Source organism: Pristiophorus japonicus, chromosome 14, assembly GCF_044704955.1.
Source record: "Pristiophorus japonicus isolate sPriJap1 chromosome 14, sPriJap1.hap1, whole genome shotgun sequence".
Lineage (NCBI taxonomy): Eukaryota > Metazoa > Chordata > Chondrichthyes > Pristiophoridae > Pristiophorus > Pristiophorus japonicus.
The window spans coordinates 27,340,017-27,365,269 of record NC_091990.1 but is presented as its reverse complement, the minus strand read 5'-3'; the positions used below and the strand labels follow the sequence as shown (position 1 = coordinate 27,365,269).

At 43.4% G+C, this 25,253-nt stretch overlaps 1 protein-coding gene across 3 annotated transcripts in view; it reads right to left on the bottom strand.

Moving 5' to 3' along the window:
* Positions 1-25,253, bottom strand: part of LOC139279810 (mannosyl-oligosaccharide 1,2-alpha-mannosidase IA-like) — a 197,906-nt gene that overhangs the window by 119,972 nt on the left and 52,681 nt on the right. For all 3 annotated transcript variants that reach the window (XM_070899045.1, XM_070899044.1, XM_070899047.1), the window contains exons 2-5: positions 20,540-20,636; positions 16,853-16,968; positions 12,914-12,994; positions 8,280-8,374 (exon numbers count right to left, since the gene is read on the bottom strand). In XM_070899045.1, the coding sequence (XP_070755146.1) occupies positions 8,280-8,374; positions 12,914-12,994; positions 16,853-16,968; positions 20,540-20,636 (389 nt within the window). The remainder of the gene's footprint in view (positions 1-8,279; positions 8,375-12,913; positions 12,995-16,852; positions 16,969-20,539; positions 20,637-25,253) is intronic.

The following is a 25,253-nucleotide window of genomic DNA, read 5'->3' as shown; positions in this document are numbered from 1 at the left end:
TGATGGAATGCTCTCCACTTGCCTGGATGAGTACAGCTCCAACAACACTCAAGATGCTCAACACCATCCAGGACAAAGCAGTCCACTTGATTGGCACCCCATTCACCACCTTAAACATTCACTCCCTGCACCACCGACGCACTGTGGTTGCAGTGTGTACCATCTACAAGATGCACTGCAGCAACTCGCCACGGCTTCTTCGGCAGTACCTCCCAAACCCGCGACCACTACCACCTAGAAGGACAAGGGCAGCAAGGGAACACCAGCACCTGCAAGTTCCCCTCCAAGTTACACACCATCCTGACTTGGAAGTATATTGCCATTCCTTCATCGTCACTGGGTCAAAATCCTGGAACTCCCTCCCTAACAGCGCTGTGGGAGTACCTTCGCCACACGGACTGCAGCAGTTCAAGAAGGGAATTAGGGATGGGTAATAAATGCTGGCCTCGTCAGCGATGCCCACATCCCAAGAACGAAAAAAAAAATGAGGTCCTAAACATTTGGAATACCCCATTGTGCTGTTGTCTCCTTTTCATGGGGAAAGTGGCTAAATTGTTTCTCTCAGTTAGCAAGACTTCTACTACTTGTTAAACTTTGACAGACTGTCAATGCCACCAGTTGTAGTTTGGTAGTTTCAAAGCTGCAGTTGTCATGTATTCAACTATCATTGTAACCCCTGTATAAACTGACCTAAGTTGTACACCTTGAGAACATTGACCACAAGGGGGTGAACTTGTGGGAGACACTCCTAACCTGGACTTTCAGGTATAAAAGGGGAAGCTCCACCCACCTTCATCACTTGAGGTCTTGGTAATAAAGGTAACTGGTCACAGAGTCACCTTCTCTCAAGTATGGGCCTCGTGTGCATTTATACTGTATAGTAAGGACATATCAGCAGTCACCTTTATACCAACAGGCGGGCCTGTTCTTCTGTCTGGAGGTCACAGCCTTCCTTGCAAAGTGTACCTGGTGAAAACAGATCTTCTAGTTTTGAAAACTCAGGTTCCGGGATTAAGTTAGTGATCTCTCTATATGAAATCCTTTTCCTCCTCTAAATCCACCACTTCCATAGGAGGGCCCAATGGAATTCTCATGCCCAGCTTTGTAAATAGTACTAATGAAGTAGCTGCTATCAGCAACAGTAGCAAAATACATCTTTCAATGCAGGATGCAGCAGCAAACGTCAGCAGAAAATAATATTCCAAAGATAATGTAGAAACTGCAGTACGGAAAGTCAAAAAAAATTATAACTTGCAACACAACAGCAAATGGTCACTCACAAAGTTCTGAGGCCAGAACAGGAAAGCCCAACATCTGTTTCAAGCAGTTAAGCAACACAAAAGGAATGAGGTCATAAAAATCGTAGCACCCATCAATGGGCTAATTTACATCCGAATGTCTACAGCTAGGAATAATAATGAGATCCATAAATGCTCAATCTGCAACAACAAAAATTCCTTCTCATTCGATCCTTGGTCCCCCACAATTTTCTGTATGTTCTTTGTGTCTTCTACTGTGAAGACAGATACAAAATATTTGTTTAACCCTTTGCCATTTCCTTATTTCCCAATATAATTTCTCCTGTCTCTGCCTCTATTGCTATGGGAGCCCGGATGAGTCCTATCTATATTTGTCTTTTAATCAGATATGTTAAACATTCTTTGTTCCAGTCCTACTCAGATCCCCACCCTGACCTCTTCCGTTAAAATAATTAGCATTAGCATAGAAAAGCTACTGGAGAAATTAAAGGGAGTAAAAGCCAACAAATACCCTGGATCTGGTGGTCTACATTCCCGGGATTTAAAAAGGTGGCTGCAGAGAAAGTGGATGGATTGGTTTTGATCTTCCAGAATTCCCTAGATTTTAGCACAGTCCCCGTGAATTGGAAGGTAGTAAATGTAACCCCTCTGTTCAAGAAAGGAGGGAGAGAAACCAGCGAACTATAGGCCAGTTAGCCTGACATTAGTAGTAGGGAAAATGCAAGAATCTATTATTAAGAACATGGTAAAAGGGCACTTAGAAAATCACAATATGATTAGGCAGAGTCAACTCAGTTTTATGAAAAAGGGAAATTGTGTATAAGAAATCTATTAAGAGTATTTTGAGGGTGTAACTAGCGGGTGGGAAACCAGTGTCTGTAGTATATTTGGATTTTCAGAGGGGTTTGGGTGTCCTTGTTCACGAAATGCAGAAAGTTAACATGAAGGTACAGCAACCAATTAGGAAGGTAAATGGTATCTTGGCCTTTATTGCAAGGGTGTTGGAGTACAAGAGCAAGGAAGTCTTGCTGCAAATGTACAGGGCTCTGGTGAGATCACACCTGGAGTACGGTGTACAGTTTTGGCCTCCGTATCTAAGGAACTTACCTTAAATGGGGTGCAACGATGGTTCTCTAGATTGATCCCTGCGGTGAGAGGGTTGTCCTATGAGAAGAGAGTGAGTAGACTGGGTCTATACTCTCTGGAGTTTAGAACAATGGAGAATAATTTCTCCAGTATCTTTTCTATGCTAATGCTAATTATTTTAACGGAAGAGTTTGGTAAGAGGGTGAGTTTTAAGGGTTATTCTCTTGAAACTATTTGGAGGCTGGAGTAAATTGTTAGTGGCAATTGCCGGTAGCTTCTAAATAAGCAGCAGTTTAATTTAAAGGGGAAAAGTTAAATGATTGGGAATCTTTCAGGTTTAGGCAGAGAAAAACAAGGTAACTCTGCAGTAAGAGGCAATTAGCAGCTAGTTAAAACCAGTTCTGTAAACAACTGACCAGTAGTGAGTCATCTGACCTAGATACAGCTTAAAAAGGGGCAGCTCGTGCAGAGCACGGAGTGCAGCAGCAAAGAGTGGCATTCATGAGTTTGGGCAAGTAGGGGTGGCAGATGCTGTTTTGTCTTGTTTTTCCTACCAGTGCTGACACTAGAGCAGCTGATAAGGAGTGCGAGAGTAGGAGACGGAGGCCCAGAGACCAGCCCAACCAGCTGCAGACAAAGATAGAGGGGTGCAAAATTGAGGGGTGACATCACAGCCAAGCTGGTAAGTGGTTGGCTGTTCGACTAGTAAGTATAACACTCTTTTAGACTGACTTTTAGATTGGTTTAATTGGCAGCGAACTACTAAGTAGCTGTTTGGTGTTGAAGTAAATTTTAGTAAGTAAATTAATTTAAGGGTTAAGTCATGGCAGGAGAGCTCGGACCCGTGCCATGCTCCTCCTGTGCTATGTGGGAAGTCAGGGACACTTCCAGTGTGCGGGAAGTGTGTCCAGCTGCAGCTCCTGACAGACCGCATGACGGCATTGGAGCTGCGGATGGACTCAATCTGGAGCATGCGCAATGCTGAGAATGTTGTGGATAGCACATTTAGTGAGTTGGTCACACCGCAGGTAAGGGTTAGGACAGATAGTGAATGGGTGACCAAGAGACAAGGCAAGAGCAGGAAGGTAGTGCAGGAGTCCCCTACGGTCATCTCCCTCCAAAACAGATATACCGTTTTGGATACTGTTGGGGGAGATGACTTACCAGGGGAAGGCACCAGTAGCCAGGTTCATGGCACCATGGGTGGCTCTGCTGCACAGAAGGGCGGGAAAAAGAGTGGGAGAGCTATAGTGATAGGGGACTCTATTGTAAGGGGAATAAATAGGAGTTTCTGCGGCCGCAACAGAGACTCCAGGATAGTATGTTGCCTCCCTGTTGCAAGGGTCAAGGATGTCTTGGAGCGGCTGGAGAGCATTCTAGAAAGCGAGGGTGAACAGCTAGTTGTCGTGGTACATGTAGGTACCAACGATGTAGGTAAGAAGCGGGAAGAGTTCCTACAAGCTGAATTTAGGGAGCTAGGATTAAATTAAAAAGTAGGACCTCAAAAGGTAGTAATCTCTGGATTGCTACCAGTGCCACGTGCTAATCAGAGTAGAGGGAGCAGGATAGTTAGAATAAATACGTGGCTTGAGCAGTGGTGCAAGAGAGAGGGATTCAAATTCCTGGGACATTGGAACCAGTTCTGGGGGAAGTGGGACCTGTACAAACCGGACGGTCTGCACTTGGGCAGGACTGGAACTGATGTCCTCGGGGTAACATTTGCTAATGCAGTTCGGGAGTGTTTAAACTAATATGGCAGGGGGATGGGAACCTATGCAGCGAGACAGGGCGAAGTAATATGGAGTCAGAAACAGATGGTAGAAAGGTAAAAAGCAATAGTGGAAGGCTGAGTAAACAAAGGCAAGAAACAAAAAGAGCCACACTACATCATAATTCTAAAAGGACAAAGGGTGTTAAAAAAACAAGCCTGAAGGCTTTGTGTCTTAATGCAAGGAGTATCCCAAATAAGGTGGATGAATTAACTGTGCAAATAGATGTTAACAGATATGATGTGATTGGGATTACAGAGATGTGGCTCCAGGATGATCAGGGCTGGGAACTAAACATCCAAGGGTATTCAACATTCAGGAAGGATAGAATAAAAGGAAAAGGAGGTGGGGTAGCATTGCTGGTTAAAGAGGAGATTAATGCAATAGTTAGGAAGGACATTAGCTTGGGTGTTGTGGAATCTATATGGGTAGAGCTGCAGAACACCAAAGGGCAAAAAACGTTAGTGGGAGTTGTGTACAGACCTCCAAACAGTAGTAGTGATGTTGGGGAGGGCATCAAACAGGAAATTAGAGGTGCATGCAATAAAGGTGCAGCAGTTATCATGGGTGACTTTAATATGCATATAGATTGGGCTAACCAAACTGGAAGCAATACGGTGGAGGAGAATTTCCTGGAGTGCATAAGGGATGGTTTTCTAGACCAATATGTCGAGGAACCAACTAGGGGGGAAGCCATCTTAGACTGGGTGTTGTGTAATGAGAGAGGATTAATTAGCAATCTCGTTGTGCGAGGTCCCTTGGGGAAGAGTGACCATAATATGGTGGAATTCTACATTAGGATGGAGAATGAAACAGTTAATTCAGAGACCATGGTCCAGAACTTAAAGAAGGGTAACTTTGAAGGTATGAGGCGTGAATTGGCTAGGATAGATTGGCGAATGATACTTAAGGGGTTGACAGTGGATGGGCAATGGCAGACATTTAGAGACCGCATGGATGAACTACAACAATTCTACATCCCTGTCTGGCGTAAAAATAAAAAAGGGAAGGTGGCTCAACCGTGGCTATCAAGGGAAATCAGGGATAATATTAAAGCCAAGGAAGTGACATACAAATTGGCCAGAAATAGCAGCGAAACCGGTGACTGGGAGAAATTTAGAACTCAGCAGTGGAGGACAAAGGGTTTGATTAGGGCAGGGAAAATAGAGTATGAGAGGAAGCTTGCAGGGAACATTAAAACGGACTGCAAAAGCTTCTATAGATATGTAAAGAGAAAAAGGTTAGTAAAGACAAACGTAGGTCCCCTGCAGTCAGAATCAGGGGAAGTCATAACAGGGAACAAAGAAATGGCAGACCAATTGAACAAGTACTTTGCTTCGGTATTCACTAAGGAGGACACAAACAACCTTCCGGATATAAAAGGGGTCAGAGGGTCTAGTAAGATAGAGGGACTGAGGGAAATCCTTATTAGTCGGGAAATTGTGTTGGGGAAATTGATGGGATTGAAGGCAGATAAATCCCCAGGGCCTGATGGACTGCATCCCAGAGTACCTTAAAGAGGTGGCCTTGGAAATAGCGGATGCATTGACAGTCATTTTCCAACATTCCATAGACTCTGGATCAGTTCCTATGGAGTGGAGGGTAGCCAATGTAACCCCACTTTTTAAAAAAGGAGGGAGAGAGAAAACAGGGAATTATAGACTGGTCAGCCTGACATCGGTAGTGGGTAAAATGATGGAATCAATTATTAAGGATGTCATAGCAGCACATTTGGAAAGAGGTGACATGATAGGCCCAAGTCAGCATGGATTTGTGAAAGGGAAATCATGCTTGACAAACCTTCTGGAATTTTTTGAGGATGTTTCCAGTAAAGTGGACAAGGGAGAACTAGTTGATGTGGCGTATTTGGACTTTCAGAAGGTTTTCGACAAGGTCCCACACAAGAGATTAATGTGCAAAGTTAAAGCACATGGGATTGGGGGTAGTGTGCTGACGTGGATTGAGAACTGGTTGGCAGACAGGAAGCAAAGAGTAGGAATAAATGGGTACTTTTCAGAATGGCTGGCAGTGACTAGTGGGGTACCGCAGGGTTCTGTGCTGGGGCCCCAGCTGTTTACATTGTACATTAATGATTTAGACGAGGGGATTAAATGTAGTATCTCCAAATTTGCGGATGACACTAAGTTGGGTGCCAGTGTGAGCTGCGAGGAGAATGCTATGAGGTTGAAGAGTGACTTGGATAGGTTAGGTGAGTGGGCAAATGCATGGCAGATGAAGTATAATGTGGATAAATGTGAGGTTATCCACTTTGGTGGTAAAAACAGAGAGACAGACTATTATCTGAATGGTGACAGATTAGGAAAAGGGGAGGTGCAACAAACCTGGGTGTCATGGTACATCAGTCATTGAAGGTTGGCATGCAGGTACAGCAGGCGGTTAAGAAAGCAACTGACATGTTGGCCTTCATCGCGAGGGGATTTGAGTAAAGGGGCAGGGAAGTGTTACTACAGTTGTACAGGGCCTTGGTGTATTGTGCACAGTTTTAGTCTCCTAACATGAGGAAGGACATTCTTGCTATTGAGGGAGTGCAGCGAAGGTTCACCAGACTGATTCCCAGGATGGCGGGACTGACATATCAAGAAAAATTGGATCAACTGGGCTTGTATTCACTGGAGTTCAGAAGAATGAGAGGGGATCTCATAGAAACGTTTAAAATTCTGATGGGTTTAGACAGGTTAGATGCAGGAAGAATGTTCCCAATGTTGGATAAGTCCAGAACCAGGGGTCACAGTCTAATGATAAGGGGTAAGCCATTTAGGACTGAGATGAGGAGAAACTTCTTCACCCAGAGAGTGGTGAACCTGTGGAATTCTCTACCACAGAAAGTTGTTGAGGCCAATTCACTAAATATATTCAAAAAGGAGTTAGATGTAGTTCTTACTACTAGGGGGAATCAAGGGGTATGGCGAGAAAGCAGGAATGGGGTACTAAAATTTCATGTTCAGCCATGAACTCATTGAATGGCGGTGCAGGCTCGAAGGGCTGAATGGTCTACTCCTGCACCTATTTTCTATGTTTCTATGAAAAATATAAGATTCTAAGAGGGCTTGACAAGGTATATGCTGAGAGGCTGCTTCCCCTGGCTGGAGAGTCTAGAACTAGGGGACAGTCTCAGGATAAGGGGTCAGCCATTTAGGACTGAGATGAGGAGAAATTTCTTCATTCAAAGGGTTGTGAATCTTTGGAATTCTCTACCCCAGGAGGCTATAGATGTTCAGTTGTTGAATATATTCAAGGCTGAGATCGATGGATTTTTGGACTAAGAGAATCAAGGTATATAGGGATCGGGCTGGAAAGTGGAGTTGATGTCGAAGTTCAGCCATGATCTTATTGAATGGCAGAGCAGGCTTGAGGAGCTCCTATTTCTTATGTTCTTATGTGGAGGAAGTGAATGGAGTTAAAGGCAAAGTTGTTCAATGTGAAAACAAGTTCGTCCAGGGAAAGGAAGGTAGTGGTGGATGGAGACTGTTTGGGCTGCTGTTCAAGGAAGAAGCAGCAGGCTTACAGGCCGTCTTGGTGGAGAATGGAGGCATTGAGGGATTGGATGTTCATAGTGAAAAGGAGATGGTTTGGCCTTGAAACTGGAATTGGTTAAAGTGGTGGCGGGTGTCAGATGAGTTGTGGATGTATGTGGAATGAAGTGGACAAGGGGAGATAAAATGGAGTCAAGAACAAATAAGTTCCGTGGAGAAGAAGCAGGCTAAAACAATAGGTCTAATGGAACAGTCCTGTTTGGAATCTTGGGGCGGGGAGATAGAAGTGGGCTATGTGGGGTTGAGATTGGAGGTTATTGGGGAGGGAAGATCTCCAGAGGAGATGAAATCAGTGATGCTCTGGGACAAATTGGCTTGACAATCAGTAGTGGGGTCATAATCCACAGGGAGGTAGGAGTTGTTGTTAGAGAGTTGTCGAGTGTGAATGTCGAGTTGGAATGTGATGCAATATGCCCTCTCATTCCTATTGCTTGCACAGTAGCAAGTGATGTGAAATCATTAACCATCCACAGTAAAAATTCTTGTTTTTTTAGCTATTTCAAGAAAAAAGGGCTTGAAATGTCTTTTGAGGAAGATGCAATCATGTTTGATATTATTCTAAGGAATGTAATTCACCTTGAGTTTATTCTACTAGAATTAGGACATCTTACCTGCGGAGGTTTATCAAGGCCCAGGGGATGCCTGTGGGTGTGTTAAATGCTGGCAGTAGCTTTTCTCCTAATTCAATTGCTTTAATCTTGAATAACTGTAATAGAGAAAACACAATAATTGACACTGGAGTACAAAAAATGTAAAAAAAATATGTATTTTCTTGAAGATAATACATCTTTTTGTAGTTTTGAGGCACACTATCCTAAAGAATGCACTGACTGGCCCATTCGAACTTTTTGTTGTACAATAGCAATCCATAGACAATAGACCCTCCTCCTCATTTTTGGACAGAGATCAACAACTTTCACTTATACTCGTGGTTCTTTCATGGCTTTGCCCATGGAAAGTCAGGAGCAAAGGAAATTTCCCTCCGAGTGCATTAGTGATGCTATGGGTACAGGTACAGGGGCTGTAGCCTTTGGGACTTCATTTAGTGGTAGAGCTGTGCAACCACAGGTGTGACAGTCATCACAGAATGGTGATGCCCCAAATAAGGATGTGTGATCTATCCCGCAAAATGAATATATTGCTAGATAACCTCCCATGGCATTGCATGTCAGAGAGTGCAGTCTCTCTATCTCTCAAATTCCTCTGCTGTCTTCTTAATGCTGCTTCCCATTCTGTTTTTCCTCTTTTGATTCTGTTTCTTCTCACTCTCAAACTCTTCATTTTGCTTCGTTGGCAGCCTCTTCTATTTCTCTGTCTTTTTCTTTTCTTTCCTTTCCTTTCCTTTTGCCGTTTCTGGTAAAGCCAGCATTTATTGCCCATCCCTAATTGCCATTGAGAAGGTGGCGGTGAGCTCCCTTCTTGAACCGCTGCGGTTTGTGTGGTGAAGGTAAAGATGTGGCAGGGAATGGAATCACCACCAGCTGCAGATTACATTAGGAGTAGGGGTTTCAGAGAAATTGTGGCCCACAGAGGCTCACTGCCCATCCCCTCCCACAATCACATGCTTCCCCAAAGTGCTACTGCATCCCCGACCCCTTCACCACCATTCCCTCTCTTTCCGATCATCCACTTCACTCCCATTACTGCACCAGCCTCTTACCCGTTGAACTACCCACACGATCCTGTATCCTCCTTTGCCCCTTGCCCAGCTGTCACTCACCTTACCCATAACCGAACATTCACTACACCCCACTCACTTGCTCCCATAGGGCAGGTGATGAGAGGCCAGAGGTCTCCTCACTCTCAACCTGTTTCCCTTCTTCCTCGCTATTCCTTCCTATATGTTTCCCTCGGAGATATTAAAAGACATGAAAAACATGAGATTTATCAAGGGCAGAGTGGGGAGATTAGAAAATCAGTGAGGAATGTAATACAGGGTAGTAATAGGAGACGCAATAGAGGTGTGGACATTATCCTTTGCAGTCGAGACCAAGGGGCCGAAATTCGTTAACACCCCGTTTGGTGGCAGTAACCGAGGCGAGGCAGGACTTCCTGTGTCTGGCCGTGAAATTGGGGTTACCGCCCCCGAGAGGAAGTGGAGCACAATGTCGCGCGCTCCACTTCCTCTTGGGGGTCGGGACCAGGGAGCTAAGCGCGATAATTTTCCAGCACTACGTGCAGCGCTAGCGGGTGCACAGAGATCTCCCCTTCAGGTAAAGGGGAGGGCACGCTGCGAGCTCTGCAATGGGGCGAGGGGCGGCCACCATTTCCACACCGGGGAGCAAGGTGCTGTGGCAGCAGCCCAGCACAGAAGCAGACTGCCGGGCTGCAACATTGCGGCACGGACCAATGCGAATTCGTCAATGCAAGGCCGCAACCAGTAAGTCGGCCATTGAAAAAAATATGGCGCCATGCACCTCCACTTTAATTTTCGGCCCACGAGGCGGCCCAGTTTGCGACCCGCGAGGCTGGCGCGAACATCGCCTGCGGCGGCCTCATGGGGTGCTACCGAAGTTCCACTCCGGGGCGGAAACGGGTCGCTGCGCACGGCGATGACGTCATCCGATCTCCTCCTGGTGAAAGCCACTGCCAACCCCCCTCCCATGGATTGATACAGTACTGTGGACTGGTGCACTAAAAATGAGCCATTATCAATTTCTACCCAGAATGTTAGCTTGAATAAAAGAAATCAAGAGAATAGGGGTAGCTTTGAATATGAACAAAAAAAATTAAGTGCATCTGTTGTGATGCTCAGGGTCGAAGATGGGCAAAGTCACGGAGGTGGCAGTAAGTGGTCTTGATTGAATAAATGGTAATAAAAGGGCTGGATTGCATACGCACTGATATCAGTTTGACAGATTGGGGAGGTCATGCATATAAGCTACGTAAGAGTAGGAATAGTCTAGATATTAGGTAGTTCTTCTTTTCCCAGAGTAGTGAACCCTTATGAATAAATTGCCGACTTGTGCGATGTGTGCTAACTCTGCATGCATGCAAAAGTGAGCTGAACCAGTTCTTGGCTGGGGCAAAGATAGCATCTTATAAATAAATGGTAAGCCATTTACCAGTAAACATAAGCATGGTCAATGTGATCTCCTGGACTGGTTATGATTGCCTGAGGGGGTTAGAGTAAAATTTTCCAGATTTTTCCCCTTTTTTATAAATGGATTTTTGCCAAAGATTACATGGCTGGGGTAGTTGGGTGGCAGGGGGGCGTGTCTGGTCACAATGCTCCAGACATCATGAATGCGGGACAGGTTTGATGGATCAGCTGGTCTTTTGCTGCCCATCATTTTTGTACGTGTGTTACACATCCATGCTGGCTAGCCTTAATTAAACCATGCCTTTCCAGGTGAATGTTAATTTTATCCTGTACTATGGTCTCTAGAAGCTTATCCACTATCAGTCTGACTGGTCTATATTTTCTGCTCTTATTTCAGATTTCTAGCATCCGCAGTAGTTTACTTTTGTTTTGGTGTTTCATTCACTGCCCCTTCTCTTCCAGGAACACCCCACCTGGAGGAATTTTGCTCTTCTTTCGGACGGGTTTTCCATTTCTTTCTGTTCATAAACTGTTAAGTTTCTAACTTCTTCCAATTTTGACAAAAGGTCAGCAACCTGAAACGTTAACTCTGCTTCTCTCTCCACAGTTGCTGTCTGACCTGCTGTGCATTTCCAGCATTTTCTGTTATATTTCAGATTTCCAGCATCCGCAGTATTTTGCTTTTGTTCTGGCCTATAATTACCTAATTTATCCATTTTTCCCTTTTTAAATAGAGGTGTTACATTAGCAACCATCCTGGCCTCTGGTTCATGGCAATCTGCTATTTTTTCACCGACTTCCCTCAACATTTTAGGATGCAGCCACCGGGGCCTGATGCCTTTTCCACTTATTTTCTTTCAGTACTATTTCCTTATCCTACCCAATTGCTCCACTTCCTCTTCTTTTACCCGATTATCATTAATAAATTTATATTTAGCAGATTGTGGGCAATTAACAGTTCTTGCTTTGAACAAATTCTTGATTGTGTATACCAGATTCCTGACTGACAGTAACAGATTTCTAATGGATCATTCACACTTTCCTGAAAGTCATCAACAGATTGTTGACTTTACCAGATTTCTGTCAGTAACGAATTTCTGAATCAATTACAGATTTTTGATTTCACTAACAAAATTATCAGTACCAGATTCCTGACTGTCCATACCAGATTCATATTGTTAGCAGACTCCTGATTAACAGATTAGAAAGAAAGAAAAAAAGTACTTGGAGGTTACTGGGTTGGAAGCGGTCAATGGCACAGGCATCATACAAACTGCAAAACAGGTACCTGTTCCTGGTATAGAATTATTGGCATTCCTTCACTGTGAAAATGTGTGTCAGCGACATAAAATGTATTGTGATTTATCTTTGCATCAATAAAGAAAATAAAGACTTGCATTTGTATCGCAACTTTCTCAACCTCAGGACGTCGCAAAGCGCTTTACAGCCAATGAAGCACTTTTGAAGTGTAGTCACTGTTGCAATGGAGCAGCCAAATTGCACATAGCAAAGTCCCACAAACAGCAATGTGCAATTACCAGATTCCTGACTGTTATTAGCAGGGTACATAGAAACAGACTGTTTTCAGTAATAGGGAGGGGTCTAGAACAAGTGGCCAAAATACAAAATTAAATCTAAGAGATTTAAAGAAGAGAGCAAGAGGAGCTTCTTTACACAGAGAGTTGCGAGGCTGTGGAATTCACTCCCATGGTTAGTAGTTGAGGCAGAAGCTATTCAAGATCAGATTGGACAGGTGAAAAAAAAAGGTGATGAAGGGATATGGAAGGACGGTACACGTGATTAGGATTATTTGGAGGATCAACGCAACACGGACTGTTTGGGTGGAATGGTCCGATTTCACATTGTAATGTCTATATATTTCTATGCAGATTATAAATGTCATTAACCGATTCCTGACCCTGTTACTGGGTGCTTGACCCTCGTTACCGGGTACCTGACCCTCATTACCGGGTGCCTGGCTGTAATTAACAGATTAAGCCATCAATGGTGGCTAATTTCATACGGTTCACATTCTTTTATAGTACAATTTACATTAAACTATTTAATCGAATGGAATCATTTGAAAACAGAATTCAACTCTGCATAAAATGTAATTTTCTAATACTTTAATCACTAATAAAATCCTTTCTCAAGATGCTGCACAGATTAGAGTCAAGCAAGAGTGTTGTGGAGCTAGCTCACCTCATCACCCGTCAAGTAATATGCTGACAGCAGCCCACCGACAAAGCGGATGGTCACTTCAAAAAGAGACACTTCTCCATTCTGAAAGATGAAAGAGAGGGGAAAAGTTAAAAGTACATAATAAATACAACCTACAGAGTCTCTCTGTAATCTACTGCAATTGATCCTCTGGCTACGATAACTAAGTCACTAAAATAGTTAATATTTTATAGTGAATGACGAAGCATTGTATTATGTATAACAAGATTAGCTCTCTGATGCAACATATAATATGGGGTGGTAATTTGCAGATAGCCCACCCCAAAGTTGGTCTACAATGAGCTGCCAGTGCCGGTTGTGTCTCCAGAGGCAGCCCATGCACTGACATAGAAGAATATTGAGCCACCTGCCTCGCTGGGATTAGCCTGAAGTTAAGTTCCAGAAGCGGTTGATCGTAATGACTGCATTCCTGCTCCTTCTGGCTCCACAGGAACGTTTCTTTAAAAAAAATTCTGATAAACTCAGTCCGGTTCTTGCATTAGGCCCATCATTTATATATTTACAGGTCAGACGATTTTCTACTCCTATATATCAATGTAGGTGCTGAATTCCTGTTAGCTCACAAACATTTCGTTAAATGGGTTAACGTTTTCTGGTCACTGGCCATTTTTTAGCATACTATACATTATTCTGTGCACACTTAGAGCTAAGGTTTATTGGGTTACATCAAAATGAATACATGTTTGAATTGCCAATCTGAAAGCACCTGCCTCAGCAGTGAATTGGCCAATTTTATTTACAAAATAGAAGAACAATGCTGAAAACAAAATCAAGACTTGCTGATGGAATAACTACATTTTGTTATGCAGTGTGAAGGCGTAGAGAATTCCGCTCCACAGTATGTAAGGACAACTCACCAGGAGGATATCTTCATAAAGATGTTTGACTTCATAAAATTGCCACAGTGAGCAATGAAGATGACTCTGAATAACTGTTGGCAACCATTTATGCCAATCAAAATATGTTACAGATGTCAAGCAAGTCTGGTTTAGTAGCTTAGTAGACTGAACCTGAACTGATCCTACAACCTGCAGGAGTTGCAGCACAAATTAAAGCAATGGAGCTTGTTGCGAATTAGTAAAACAGATCAAAAAAGGTAACCTAAAAAGATCAAGAGAAAGACTGAAGACTCAGTTTAATTATTCACGCATTTAGCTGACGTTTCATTAATATGCAAGGGGCTAAAAAAAAAAGGACCAGCTAATCCTGATCGCAGACATAAAATGACTATGGTCCACACTGAGTCACTTTGTGATTGGAATCTTATGGGGATAGCTATGAAACGAAGAATACTGCATGAGCACAATTAGGTGCATCGGTTACTTGCCTTCTTGCAAACTATGTTGGAAACAAGATTCACTATAATTGCAAAGCAAACACTTTTCTTTATAAAAAATACTCACTCCCAGGATACAGGTGACGCTGGCAAATCTGCATTTATTGTTCATCTCAACTTGCCCTGAGAAGATAATGGTGAGCTTTCTTCAAGCGCTGCAGTCCATGTGGTGACAGTGCACTCATGATGATGTCAGGTAGGGAATTCCAGGATGTTGACATAATGATGATGAAGGAAAAGTGTGATATATATCTATGTCAGGTTGGTGTGTGACTTGAGGGAAACTTGGAGATGATGGTGCTCCCATATTGCTGCTCTTGTCATTCTAGGTCATAGGACTGGGAGGTGTTGTTAAAGCAAACTTGGAGAGTTGCTGAATGCATCCTACAGATAGTAAATACAGCAGCCACAATGCACCTGTGGTGGATAGAATTTTGTGGCATGGCTGGAGTCAAACAAACCTCTGTTGTGAATGTTGTTGATCTTCTTGAGTGTTGTTGTGACTGGACCCATTCAGGCGAGTGATGAGTATTCCAAAACACACCTAGCTTGAGTCTTGTAAAAGGTGGAGAAGCGTTTGAAAGTCAGGACATGAGCCACTCATTGCAGAGTATCCAGATTCTGCTGTGTTCTTGTAGCCATGTGTTGATATGGCTAATCCAGTTAAACTTCTGATCAACATTGATCCCCTAGATGTTGATGCTAGGGGATTTGTCAATAGTGTGTCACTGAAAGTTGGTGAGGTGATTGGTCTTCTCTTGTAGTGAGGCATTACCACCTTGCTAATGGGACAGATTAAGGACAGATAGATATAGCGGCCCAAAACTGGACATCCATGAATTGCTGTAGACCAACAGAACTACCTACCACCAAAATCTATAAACTCCATGCCGAGCACATCTCTCACTTCTTGATCACCATCAAGACAGGAGTCCAACTTTGGTTCAATGCGGAATGTAGGTGGTCATGCCAGATGCATCACCGGGCATTAGAATGAGCTCGAACCTATGGAGCTACTACACAAGGTTACCTGCTTACTAAACATCAAAAGCAGCAGGCTATAAAAAGTACTAAGTGATATAACCAATATATCAGAACAAAGCTCTGCAGTCCTATCACATCCAGTCGAGAATGGTGATTGCCAACGAGAGAACTAACAGGACGAGGTGGCACCATGAACATCCCCATCTATAAACATGGTGGATCCCAGCACGAGTGCAAGAAATGAGACTGATGAGCTTGCTAGTATCTTCAGTCAGAAGTGCCAAGTGATCCTACGCGGCTTCTTCCCAAGGTCCCCAATATCATCAGTACCAGTATCTAGCCAATTCGGTTCACTCCACATGACATTAAAAAGCGGTTAAGTGCACTGGACACAGCAAAAGTCGTCGGCCCTAACCGCATTCTGGCTGTAGTACTGAAGACCTGTGCACCCAAGCTAACTGCTTCTCTAGCCAAGCGGGATCGAGGTGACAAAGTGGAATATTGCCTGGGTATGTCCTAGCCATAAAAAACAAGATTCTACAAAAAAAAACAGGTCAATTACCATTCTTTCAGCTTCTTCACGATCATCACACAAGTCAAAATAGTGCCACCAAGCGAAACCCACTAACTAAAACCCACTCACCAATACCCCAGTCTAAGTTCTGCCAGAACCTCATCACAGCCTTGATCCAAACATGAACGCAAGAGCTGAATGTCAAAGGAGAGGGGACAGTAGCTGCCCTCAACATCAAGGCATCATTTGACCAAGTATGACACTCAGGAGCCCTAGTAAATCTAAATTCAATGGGAGTCAAAGGGAACACAGTCCAGTAGCTGGAGACCAATCAGCACAGCCCCAGGACATCACTGCAGAAGTTCCTCGGGGAAGTGTCCTTGGCCCAACCATAATCAGTTGTTTCATCAATGACATTCCCTTCATCATATGGTTAGGAGTGGGGCCATTTGCTGATGATTCCACAGTGTTCAGATCCATTCACAACTCCTCTGACAAGGAATCAGCCCATACCTGCCATCAACACATCGGATGTCATCACTGACCAGAAGCTGAGCTAGATCAGCCATATCAACACCATGGCTACAATAACAGGGCAGAGGGTGGGCACTCTGTGACGAGTGGCTCATCTCCAGATCCCTCAAAGCCTTTCCAACATCAAGTCAGGAATGTGATGGAATATTCACCACCCACCTAGATGGGTGCAGCCCCAACAACACTCAAGTAGCTCAACATCATCCAGGCATGAGCAGTTTGCTTGATCAGTGCCTGTGCTACTAGACTCTTTCTCTAACTTCTCCATCACTGGCGCATTATATGTATTCACACTTTCTAAAATGTGTGAAAATCTATAAACAAGGCGGGTATTTTATCCTGCATTAAGGCCTCGAGAAGCTTACCCACTAATGATGTCAAGTTCACTTTTCTATTGTCATCTGCCTTTCCCCCTTTTTGAACAGAAGTGTTACATTGGCAATCCATTGGCACTACTTCCATATCTGAATAAAACCTAGAATGAAACCTAGTCGTTTCCTCTCAGTGATCAGCGTCAAGACAGTAAACTCACCACATTAAAATCCAGGTTGTTTTCCACCCATTCTTTGGCTTCTCTATACTCCTCCTGAAGACCCATAATGAAGAGTGTGTCCAAAGAGTCCACAATTGTAGCTCCCTGAAGGCCTCCTGTAGCAAGACAATAATGGAGCTTCATCAGCCAAGTGAAAACTGTTCCACCTCTAACCATTTTACTGATCATTTTTATAGCACAATCTCTCATTTTTATAATGTTAACTTTACTTTGCCATTAAAGCAAATATAAAAGTAGCAGAAATAAACAATGAACAATTCCTCAAAAAGATAGAAAAATTGACAATGAAGTAGTAAACTGGCACAAAGGGAAAGAGGGGAGCAACTAAAGTATGAAGGCACTGCTTCTCATCAACAGTCTAGGTAGAGAAGAGACAAGGATCATCAGGGATCTAGAAAAGATGCCCAGTGGAAGCAGAACCTTATAAAAAGGAACAAAATAACAAAATAGGGCCAAACTACCAAAGAATAGAGAGAGAGTGTCTACGAATCAGGTAGGAAATAAAAGCCTAAATAGAGTATCATTTCATTATCAAAATGAAAATTAGAGACTTTATTTAAACATCAGTCAGTCTTTCACCATCTACAAAATGTAAACTGTGTTATGCACTGCTGTTATAGGGATTGATTACTCATTTTGAAATAAACCATTCTGTCACCACAGTATCAGATGGCAATAGCTCCTTTCAGGCTTTCTGCCAAAGCAATTGGTTATTTAATTGTGACGGCAACTTTTACATTCAAACACTGTTGTAACTTCTGATTTATCAGCTCCGTTTATTGTTGATTGTTGTTTCTTGCTTTGCTTTGGTAAGAATGATGATTTTTACTTTGTTGCCTCCATTGGTTCCGGGAATGACTCAATTGATGTTTCTAAGTATAGATGAAAGCTAACCGATACCTTGTACAGTAACAACTCCAACTTGTTCAGATTTGTATTATGTCTGCAACCCAGTACCTTATTTACCTTAAATAAAAACAGAATATGCTGGAAATACTCAGCAGATTTTAAAACCTGGTACATTGCTAACTTTTTCCACTTCTGATGAAAGGTCATCGACCTGAAATGTTAACGTCGTTTCGCTCTCCACCTGGTTCCTGATCTGCTAAGTATTTCCAGCATTTTCTGTTTATTTTTCAGATTTCCAGCATACACAGTATTTTGCTTTGATACCTTATTGTTTACTCAGGCTAAATACTTTTCAGATAGTTTCATAAATTTATTCTCTATAATCTCAACCTTTTTTACTCATCAACAGTTCCATTCAATTCAATAAGGAGAAACACAGAAATCTCAAGGTTGCAAAAAAACAAAGGGCTGATCTTCCTATGATAAACGCTCAGCGACCACTTGTTCCCCAGGTGCAAACCGCAGGAAATAGGGACATAAATCTGTTAGGCCAAGTCTCCACTCTCTTTACCTTGCTTCTAGACTCCTGCAGCTTTCCTTGGGGTGGGGTTACTGAGGGGGAACCAGTCATTTAAATATGAGGTGAAAGGTGGCATTCTAGGCCCACTCATCTCATTTTCCTGATCCTTCAGCAACCAGGCTCCCATGTAGGCCTAAGCCCCTGCAACCATCCCTCTATGACTGGATGACCAGAGCAGGCAGTGGCTCTAAAATTAAGTCCCCTTTTTCTCTTAACAGAGGTACTGTGCCAAGGATCAGCTAGATACTTTCTGACTGCTGTTTTTTTACAGCAGCCAAAAAGTTTCAATACTGGCAGCTCTCTCAATCCCAGGCAGTAAGACCTACCAAAAGGCGGGCCCGTGTTTGGGGAGTGTCTGGGACATTTAAGTGACCTGAACCTACAAATAGAGTCAGGTTGACATCAGATTAGACACAGTGCACTTTGGGTGCACTCTGTCTGCCTAGCATGCAGGCCTTGGGGACATTGGGCCAGCAGTTATATCCAGTTGTATACAATAATCTGTTTCTCTTCAAGTCATTTGCCCAATTTTGCCTCAAACTACTTGCCTCCACAACATTCCTTGGTAAGCTGTTGCAATAACCAGTAAAGTCATGACACATGCTGAGGAGTGTGGATGAACAGAGAGATCTAGATGTTCAAATATATAATTCTCTGAAAGTGCAAGCGCAAGTCGATAAAGCCGTAAAAAAGCCCAATAGCATTTTGGGTTTTACAAATAGGTGCACAGATTACAAGAGTAAATAAGTTTTGAAAAAATTGTGCAGAGAAATGGTTAGGCCATACTTAAAGAGTTTGTGCCCAGTTTTGAGCGTCCCACTATAGAAAGTGCAGTGAAGCCATAAACAGCGTAATCAGGATGATGCCAGGGATGGGAAACTAGTTATGGGAAGAGCAGAGAAGGTGAAGAGGGGATTTAGATGTTTTTTAAATTATGAAATGTTTTGATACGGTGAATAAGGAAGGACTACTTCCTCTGGTTGAGGAGTCAGTGACGAGGGATCCTTAAGTTACAATTAAGAGATCTTTGCACAGGGAGTTGTTAAGTGCATGGAATACTTTGCTGCAGGAAGTAAGTGACAGAGACTGTTGCAATATTTAAAGAGGAAAGTGGTTCGACATTTGAAGTATTGGAAGATACAAGTGAATGAGGAGAAAGTAGGGCAGTGAAATTAGCTTCAGATTTCCCTTGGAAAGAGCCACAGGTACCATGCACCAAATGGCTTCCTTCCATTTGTACGCTTCCATTGTTCTACGGTAACATTTATAACATTTGTTGATATCAAGTTACGTGGCCAGTATGAGAGTTTACGGCAGTCCAAAAGAATTAAGTGAATAGCAGATGTAGATCATTGTAAGATTAGGCAGACTGAAATGGGAATCCTGAAACAAATGTATTCATTCTAAAAATGGAACAATGCAATGAATTTGGTGCAATTAGTGATGACCGGATTAACACCTGGATGAATATCTGTTCAAGACACGATGTAATTGACTCATACATTATGTGTCAGCCTTGGATCGTTGGTAGCACTCTCATCTCTGAGTCAGCGGTTGTGGATTTAAGCTAGGGTGACCATACGTCTCCGTTTTCCAGGCACAGACCCCGGATGAGGTACTGTGTCTCTAGGCAAACAATATCCACAGAGGAGTCCCCAGTTCATGAAACTCAACTCCGAATGCCCTAGCTACCATTTTATTTGAATAAGCTCCATTCATCCTAATTGCAGCTCGTGTAAATTCACATCTGCACTCAGGGATTCTACGATGTACCAATCAACAGGGCTACTGTTGATTGACAGATTCTTTGGCCCAATGGTTCCATTATAACCCCTCCCCCCCCCACCGGTTCTATTATACCGCCCCCCCACTGGTTCCATTATAACCCCTCAGCCCCACTTACTGGTTCCATTATACCCTCTCCCCACTTGTTCAATTATCTCCCCCCACCCCCCACCAACACTGGACCCATTATCCCTGTCCCCCCACTGGTTCCATTTCCTCCCACCCACCCTGGTTCCATTATACCCCCCACTGGATCCATTATCCCCGATTGACTATTAATCTATAATTATCAAAGCTTTATGTTAAAGGGCCCATAATTACAGATGCATATTCAGCTTTTTGTCGTTTGGCTGCAATTTTCTCCTGTTAATACAGACATGCAAGCTGGGGTATAAAATGCCCCTATCCAAAATAACTTGTGTAAGGAATAATTGTGTTGAGTAATCACTCACCAAACAAGCCACTTGCATGTCCATTCTTCGACAATGGCTTGAGTTCATTGGTTCCCCACGCATATTGTCTGTAGTTATCCCAGGCAAACTTCATCATCTAGGGGCCAGCAAAAACAACCAAAAGTTATTCCATGTGTGTATATGGTAAATGTGAATGCTACATGCAGAGATGATTGAAGCACTGAAAGCAAATGGTGGGGTAAAAGAAAGTTTAATAAATGTAGAAAATTTTTATCTGAAATGTTTAATAACACAAAGAATGATCTGTACTGAAATCAAACTCAGGATCAAAGCTGAATCCCAGAGATTCTGTGAATCAGAGACCAGATCTGCCACAATTCTGCCATTGTTTTCCATTCTACCATATTCCAGTCAGGGGTTCTTGGACAGATCCTCCATCTGTACTGCTACATAAAGGGAGTGTGTCTCACAGAGATCCCAGACTATCCTGGGAACTCCACCCCTTACACCCTCCACAATCCTCAGCACAGGAGACACACCAGTCCCTGTGAGGCCTGCAGAACGATCCCAGACCTTTACTATAGAAAGATAATTGATCCCGGAGGGGTTCGATTCCTTTTCCCACAAGAACAGAAAAGGACACATTGATTCTCCTCTCTGTTGTAGGAACAGCATCGCGTCCCTCTGCCGGCGGTTTATGGTGCGTGCCTCTCCATTAGCGGTTTATGGCGCGCACCCCTGATAGCTATTTGTGGCGAGCGCCTCTCCGCCAGTTGCCTTGATGTCAATGGCAGTCACTCTCACCTCACCTCTAGAATTCCACTCTTTTGATCAAGGCTGTAATAAGCCTTGTCTGGAGCTGAGTGGTCCTGGCGGAATCCAAGCTGAGCATCGGCGAGCAGGTTATTAGTGAGTAAGTGCTACTTGATAGCACTGTCGACAACACCTTCCATCACTTTGCTGATGATTGAAACTAGACTGATGGGGCGATAATTGGCTGGATTGGGTTTATCCTGCTTTTTGTAGACAGGACATACCTGGTCAATTTTCCACTTTGTCGGGTAGATGCCGGTCGGGTAGCTGTTGCAGCTTGGTTAGAGGCGCAACTAGTTCTGTAGTGTAAGTCCTCAGCACTACAGGTGGGATGTTGTCAGGGCTCATAACCTTTGGTGTATCCAATGCGCTCAGCCATTTCTTAATATCACAGAGTGAATTGAATATATCGCTAAATATATTCAAAAAGGAGTTAGATGTAGTCCTTACTACTAGGGGGATCAAGGGGTATGGCGAGAAAGCAGGAATGGGGTACTGATGTTGCATGTTCAGCCATGAACTCATTGAATGGCGGTGCAGGCTCGAAGGGCCAAATGGCCTACTCCTGCACCTATTTTCTATGTTTCTATGAATTAGCTGAAGACTGGCATCTGATGGTGGGGACCTCAGGAGGATGCCAAGGAGAATCATCCACTCGGCACTTCTGGCCGCAGATGGTTGCAAACACTTCAGCCTTGTCTTTTGCACCCACGGGCTAGGCTCCGGCATCATTGAGGATGGGAATGTTCATGGAGCCTCCTCCTCCCATTAGTTGTTTAATTGTCCACCAGCATTCATGACTGGATGTGGCAGGATTGCAGAGCTTTGATCTGATCCATTGGTTGTGGGATCGCGCTGTTTAGCATACATGGTGTAGCTTTACCTCGATTCGAGATAGTCATCCTCGATTCGAGGGATTGCCTATGATAATGATGATGATGATGATAATGATGTAGCTTTACCAGGCCGGCATTAATAATAAACCTTGTAGCAATTTTTTGAAACTAGGTGGCTTACTAAGCCACTGAAAGGCATTAAGAGTCAATCACATAGTACAGGACTGAGGTCACGTGTAAGCCAGGCTGGGTGGGTAGGGCTAGCAGGCCCCCTTCCCTGACAGACATTAGCAGACCATTTAGGTTTTTGTGACAAAACCAGAAACTTTAATTGTTATTTTTCTGGTACACACAAATTATTGAATTCAATTTCACAACTTGCCATGGTGCAATTTGAACTTGTGAGCTCCGGGTTACTACTCTTGTGCAATAAACATTAGGTTATTATACACTTGAATAACAAGTACTGAACAAAAACAACTGTAACATCAGTTATGTGTGTTGAAGTGGACAACTATTAACTCGCAAGCAATTTCATTAGCCTGGAAAATATGGAATGATTGAGTCACCCACACCAACACACTTTTACTATATTTCAATGCACATTTAGTGCATGTACTAGTTGCAACACACAAAGTAGTTTTACTGCAATTACATCTGGGCTTATTAAATTTCTGGAACAGAAGACAAATAGTCTGCGTATCTGCTCCAAAACTTGAATATCCAATCAATATGAAATAGGTAAGCAGAATAGTTACATCATTTGGGCAAAGAACTGGGTAGCCATATAGAATAAAGCTCTTGGAAAGTGTTATGGTCCAAAACGTTAACGGCACGGAAAGACTACAAAAAAAATTTACGAAGATGATAGAAGGGATGAGAGGTTTCAGTTATGAGGAGAGTCGGAAATAACTAGCCCTTCACTAGAGCAGAAAAGGTTATGAGGAGATCAGATAGAGATGTTCAAAATTACAAAGGGTTTTCACAAGATGAAACAGATAACTATTTCCACTGGTCAATCAATCGGTAACCAAAGGCATAAATTTAAGGTCATCATCAAAAGAACAAAGGAAGAGGTTAGTAGATTTTATTAATTCAGTGTTGCAAGGACAAGAAATGCCCTATAAATGCTTGAAAAATAATTTTTTTAATAAAGGTACAGTAAATGAGATGAAGCAGATAGCTAATTCAGAGAGCTAGTGCAAATTTAATGGGCTGAATGCACTATAAAATTCTATGATTTTATATGCAGTTACCAAAAAGTGTGAGGCTGAAGACTATCGAATTAAGTCTTATGAACCAGACCAACGAGAAGGCATCCTAATATGGAGGCAGACTAAAGCTGCCCAGCGCTGCAGGCAATGTAATACAGGATAGAAACATAAGAATATAGAGAAGCAACAAATACAACTGTGTCCCATCTGGCCAATTCCACTGTCTAAATATCATCATCATAGGCAGTCCCTCCAAATCGAGGAAGACTTGCTTCCACTCTAAAAAATAAGTCCTTAGGTGGCTGAACAGTCCAATATGAGAACCACAGTCCCCATAACAGGTGGGACAGGTTTGCCAAATGCTCTTTCTGTTGTCTGCGCTTGGTTTCTGTATGCTCTCGGCGATGAGACTCGAGGTGCTCAGCACCCTCCTGGATGCACTTCCTCCACTTAGGGCGGTCTTTGGCCAGGAACCACCAGGTGTCAGTGGGGATGTTGCACTTTTATCAGGGAGGGTTTGAGAGTGTCCTTATAACGTTTCCTCTGCCCACCTTTGGCTTGTTTGCCGTGAAGGAGTTCCAAGTAGATCTAAACAACATATCCCATGATACCTCTCAATCAAATGTTTCTACCAGTATTTATCCAATCCTCTTGAATTTACTGATAAAATCTGCTCACACTACCTCCCTTGGCAGCCCACTCCATATATTTGGGGGTTGTAGGGCAGCAAGAAATTACAAGTCACAAAGGGATTTAAACATGAGAATGAGAATTTAAAATTAGAGGCCTTGGGAGACTGGGAGCCAACGTAGGTTGCAAGGACTGTGGTGATGGGTCAGCAGGACTTGGTGCGTGATGGATATTAATAACAAGGATGGTATGTTGCCTCCCTGGTGCTAGGGTTAAGGATGTCACTGAGCGGCTACAGAACATTCTGAGGGGGGACGGTGAACAGCCAGAGGTCGTGGACAATATTGATACCAACGACATAGGTAAAAAAAGAGGGATGAGGTCCTTCAGGAAGATTTTAGGGAGCTAGGAAGGAAAATAAAAAGCAGGACCTCAAAGGTAGTAATCTCTTAATATTCATCACGTGAGTATAGAAATAGGAGGCTAGAGTAGATAATGCGTGGCTGGAGAGATGGTGCAGGAGGGAGATCTTCAGATTCCCTGGGGCATTGGAGTCAGTTCTGGGGGAGGTGGGACCTGTATAGGCCGGACGGATTTCATCTCAACAGAGCCGGTACCAATATCCTCGCAGGGAGGTTTGCTGGTGCTGTTGGGGAGGGTTTAAAACTAGGTTTGCAGGGAAATGGGTACCAGGATGTAGCATTAGAAAGGAGAAACAAAGGGCACAAAGGATGGGGAGAGACATATAGCAATAAAGCAAGAAAAAGTAAAGTAAGGGTCTTATCAAACTAAGAGAGAACACAGGATGATCTAGGATAGGGTTACAGTTTATGCATGTGAACGCACAAAGCATAGTAAAAAAAGGTTGATGAGCTGCAGGCACAAATAGCTACATGGGAATACGATGTCGTGGCAATAGCAGAGACCTTGCTCCAAAAAAGGCAAGACTGGGTATTAAATATTCCTGGATATAAGGAGGCTGAATTTGGTCGCCGCCCATTTCTCGGCAGCACCTACCTTTTTGCGGCCCGCTGCCGTTGAGTCCCATTGGGAGCCACATTCGGCTCCGTTGTGTGGGCATCAGCGTCAGCAGCAGTCGTCAGGCGGGCGCGGGAGTGAGCGGCCGGCGTCATCAGTGTGCGGCAGTTGAAGGCCTCTCCACTCGGGGATCTTTGGAGGGCCTCGAATGCACATGTGCGAGACTTCGTGATTTTTTTGTTGTTGTAGTTTTTGTCTTTTGACGTGTCGCCATTTCGGGGC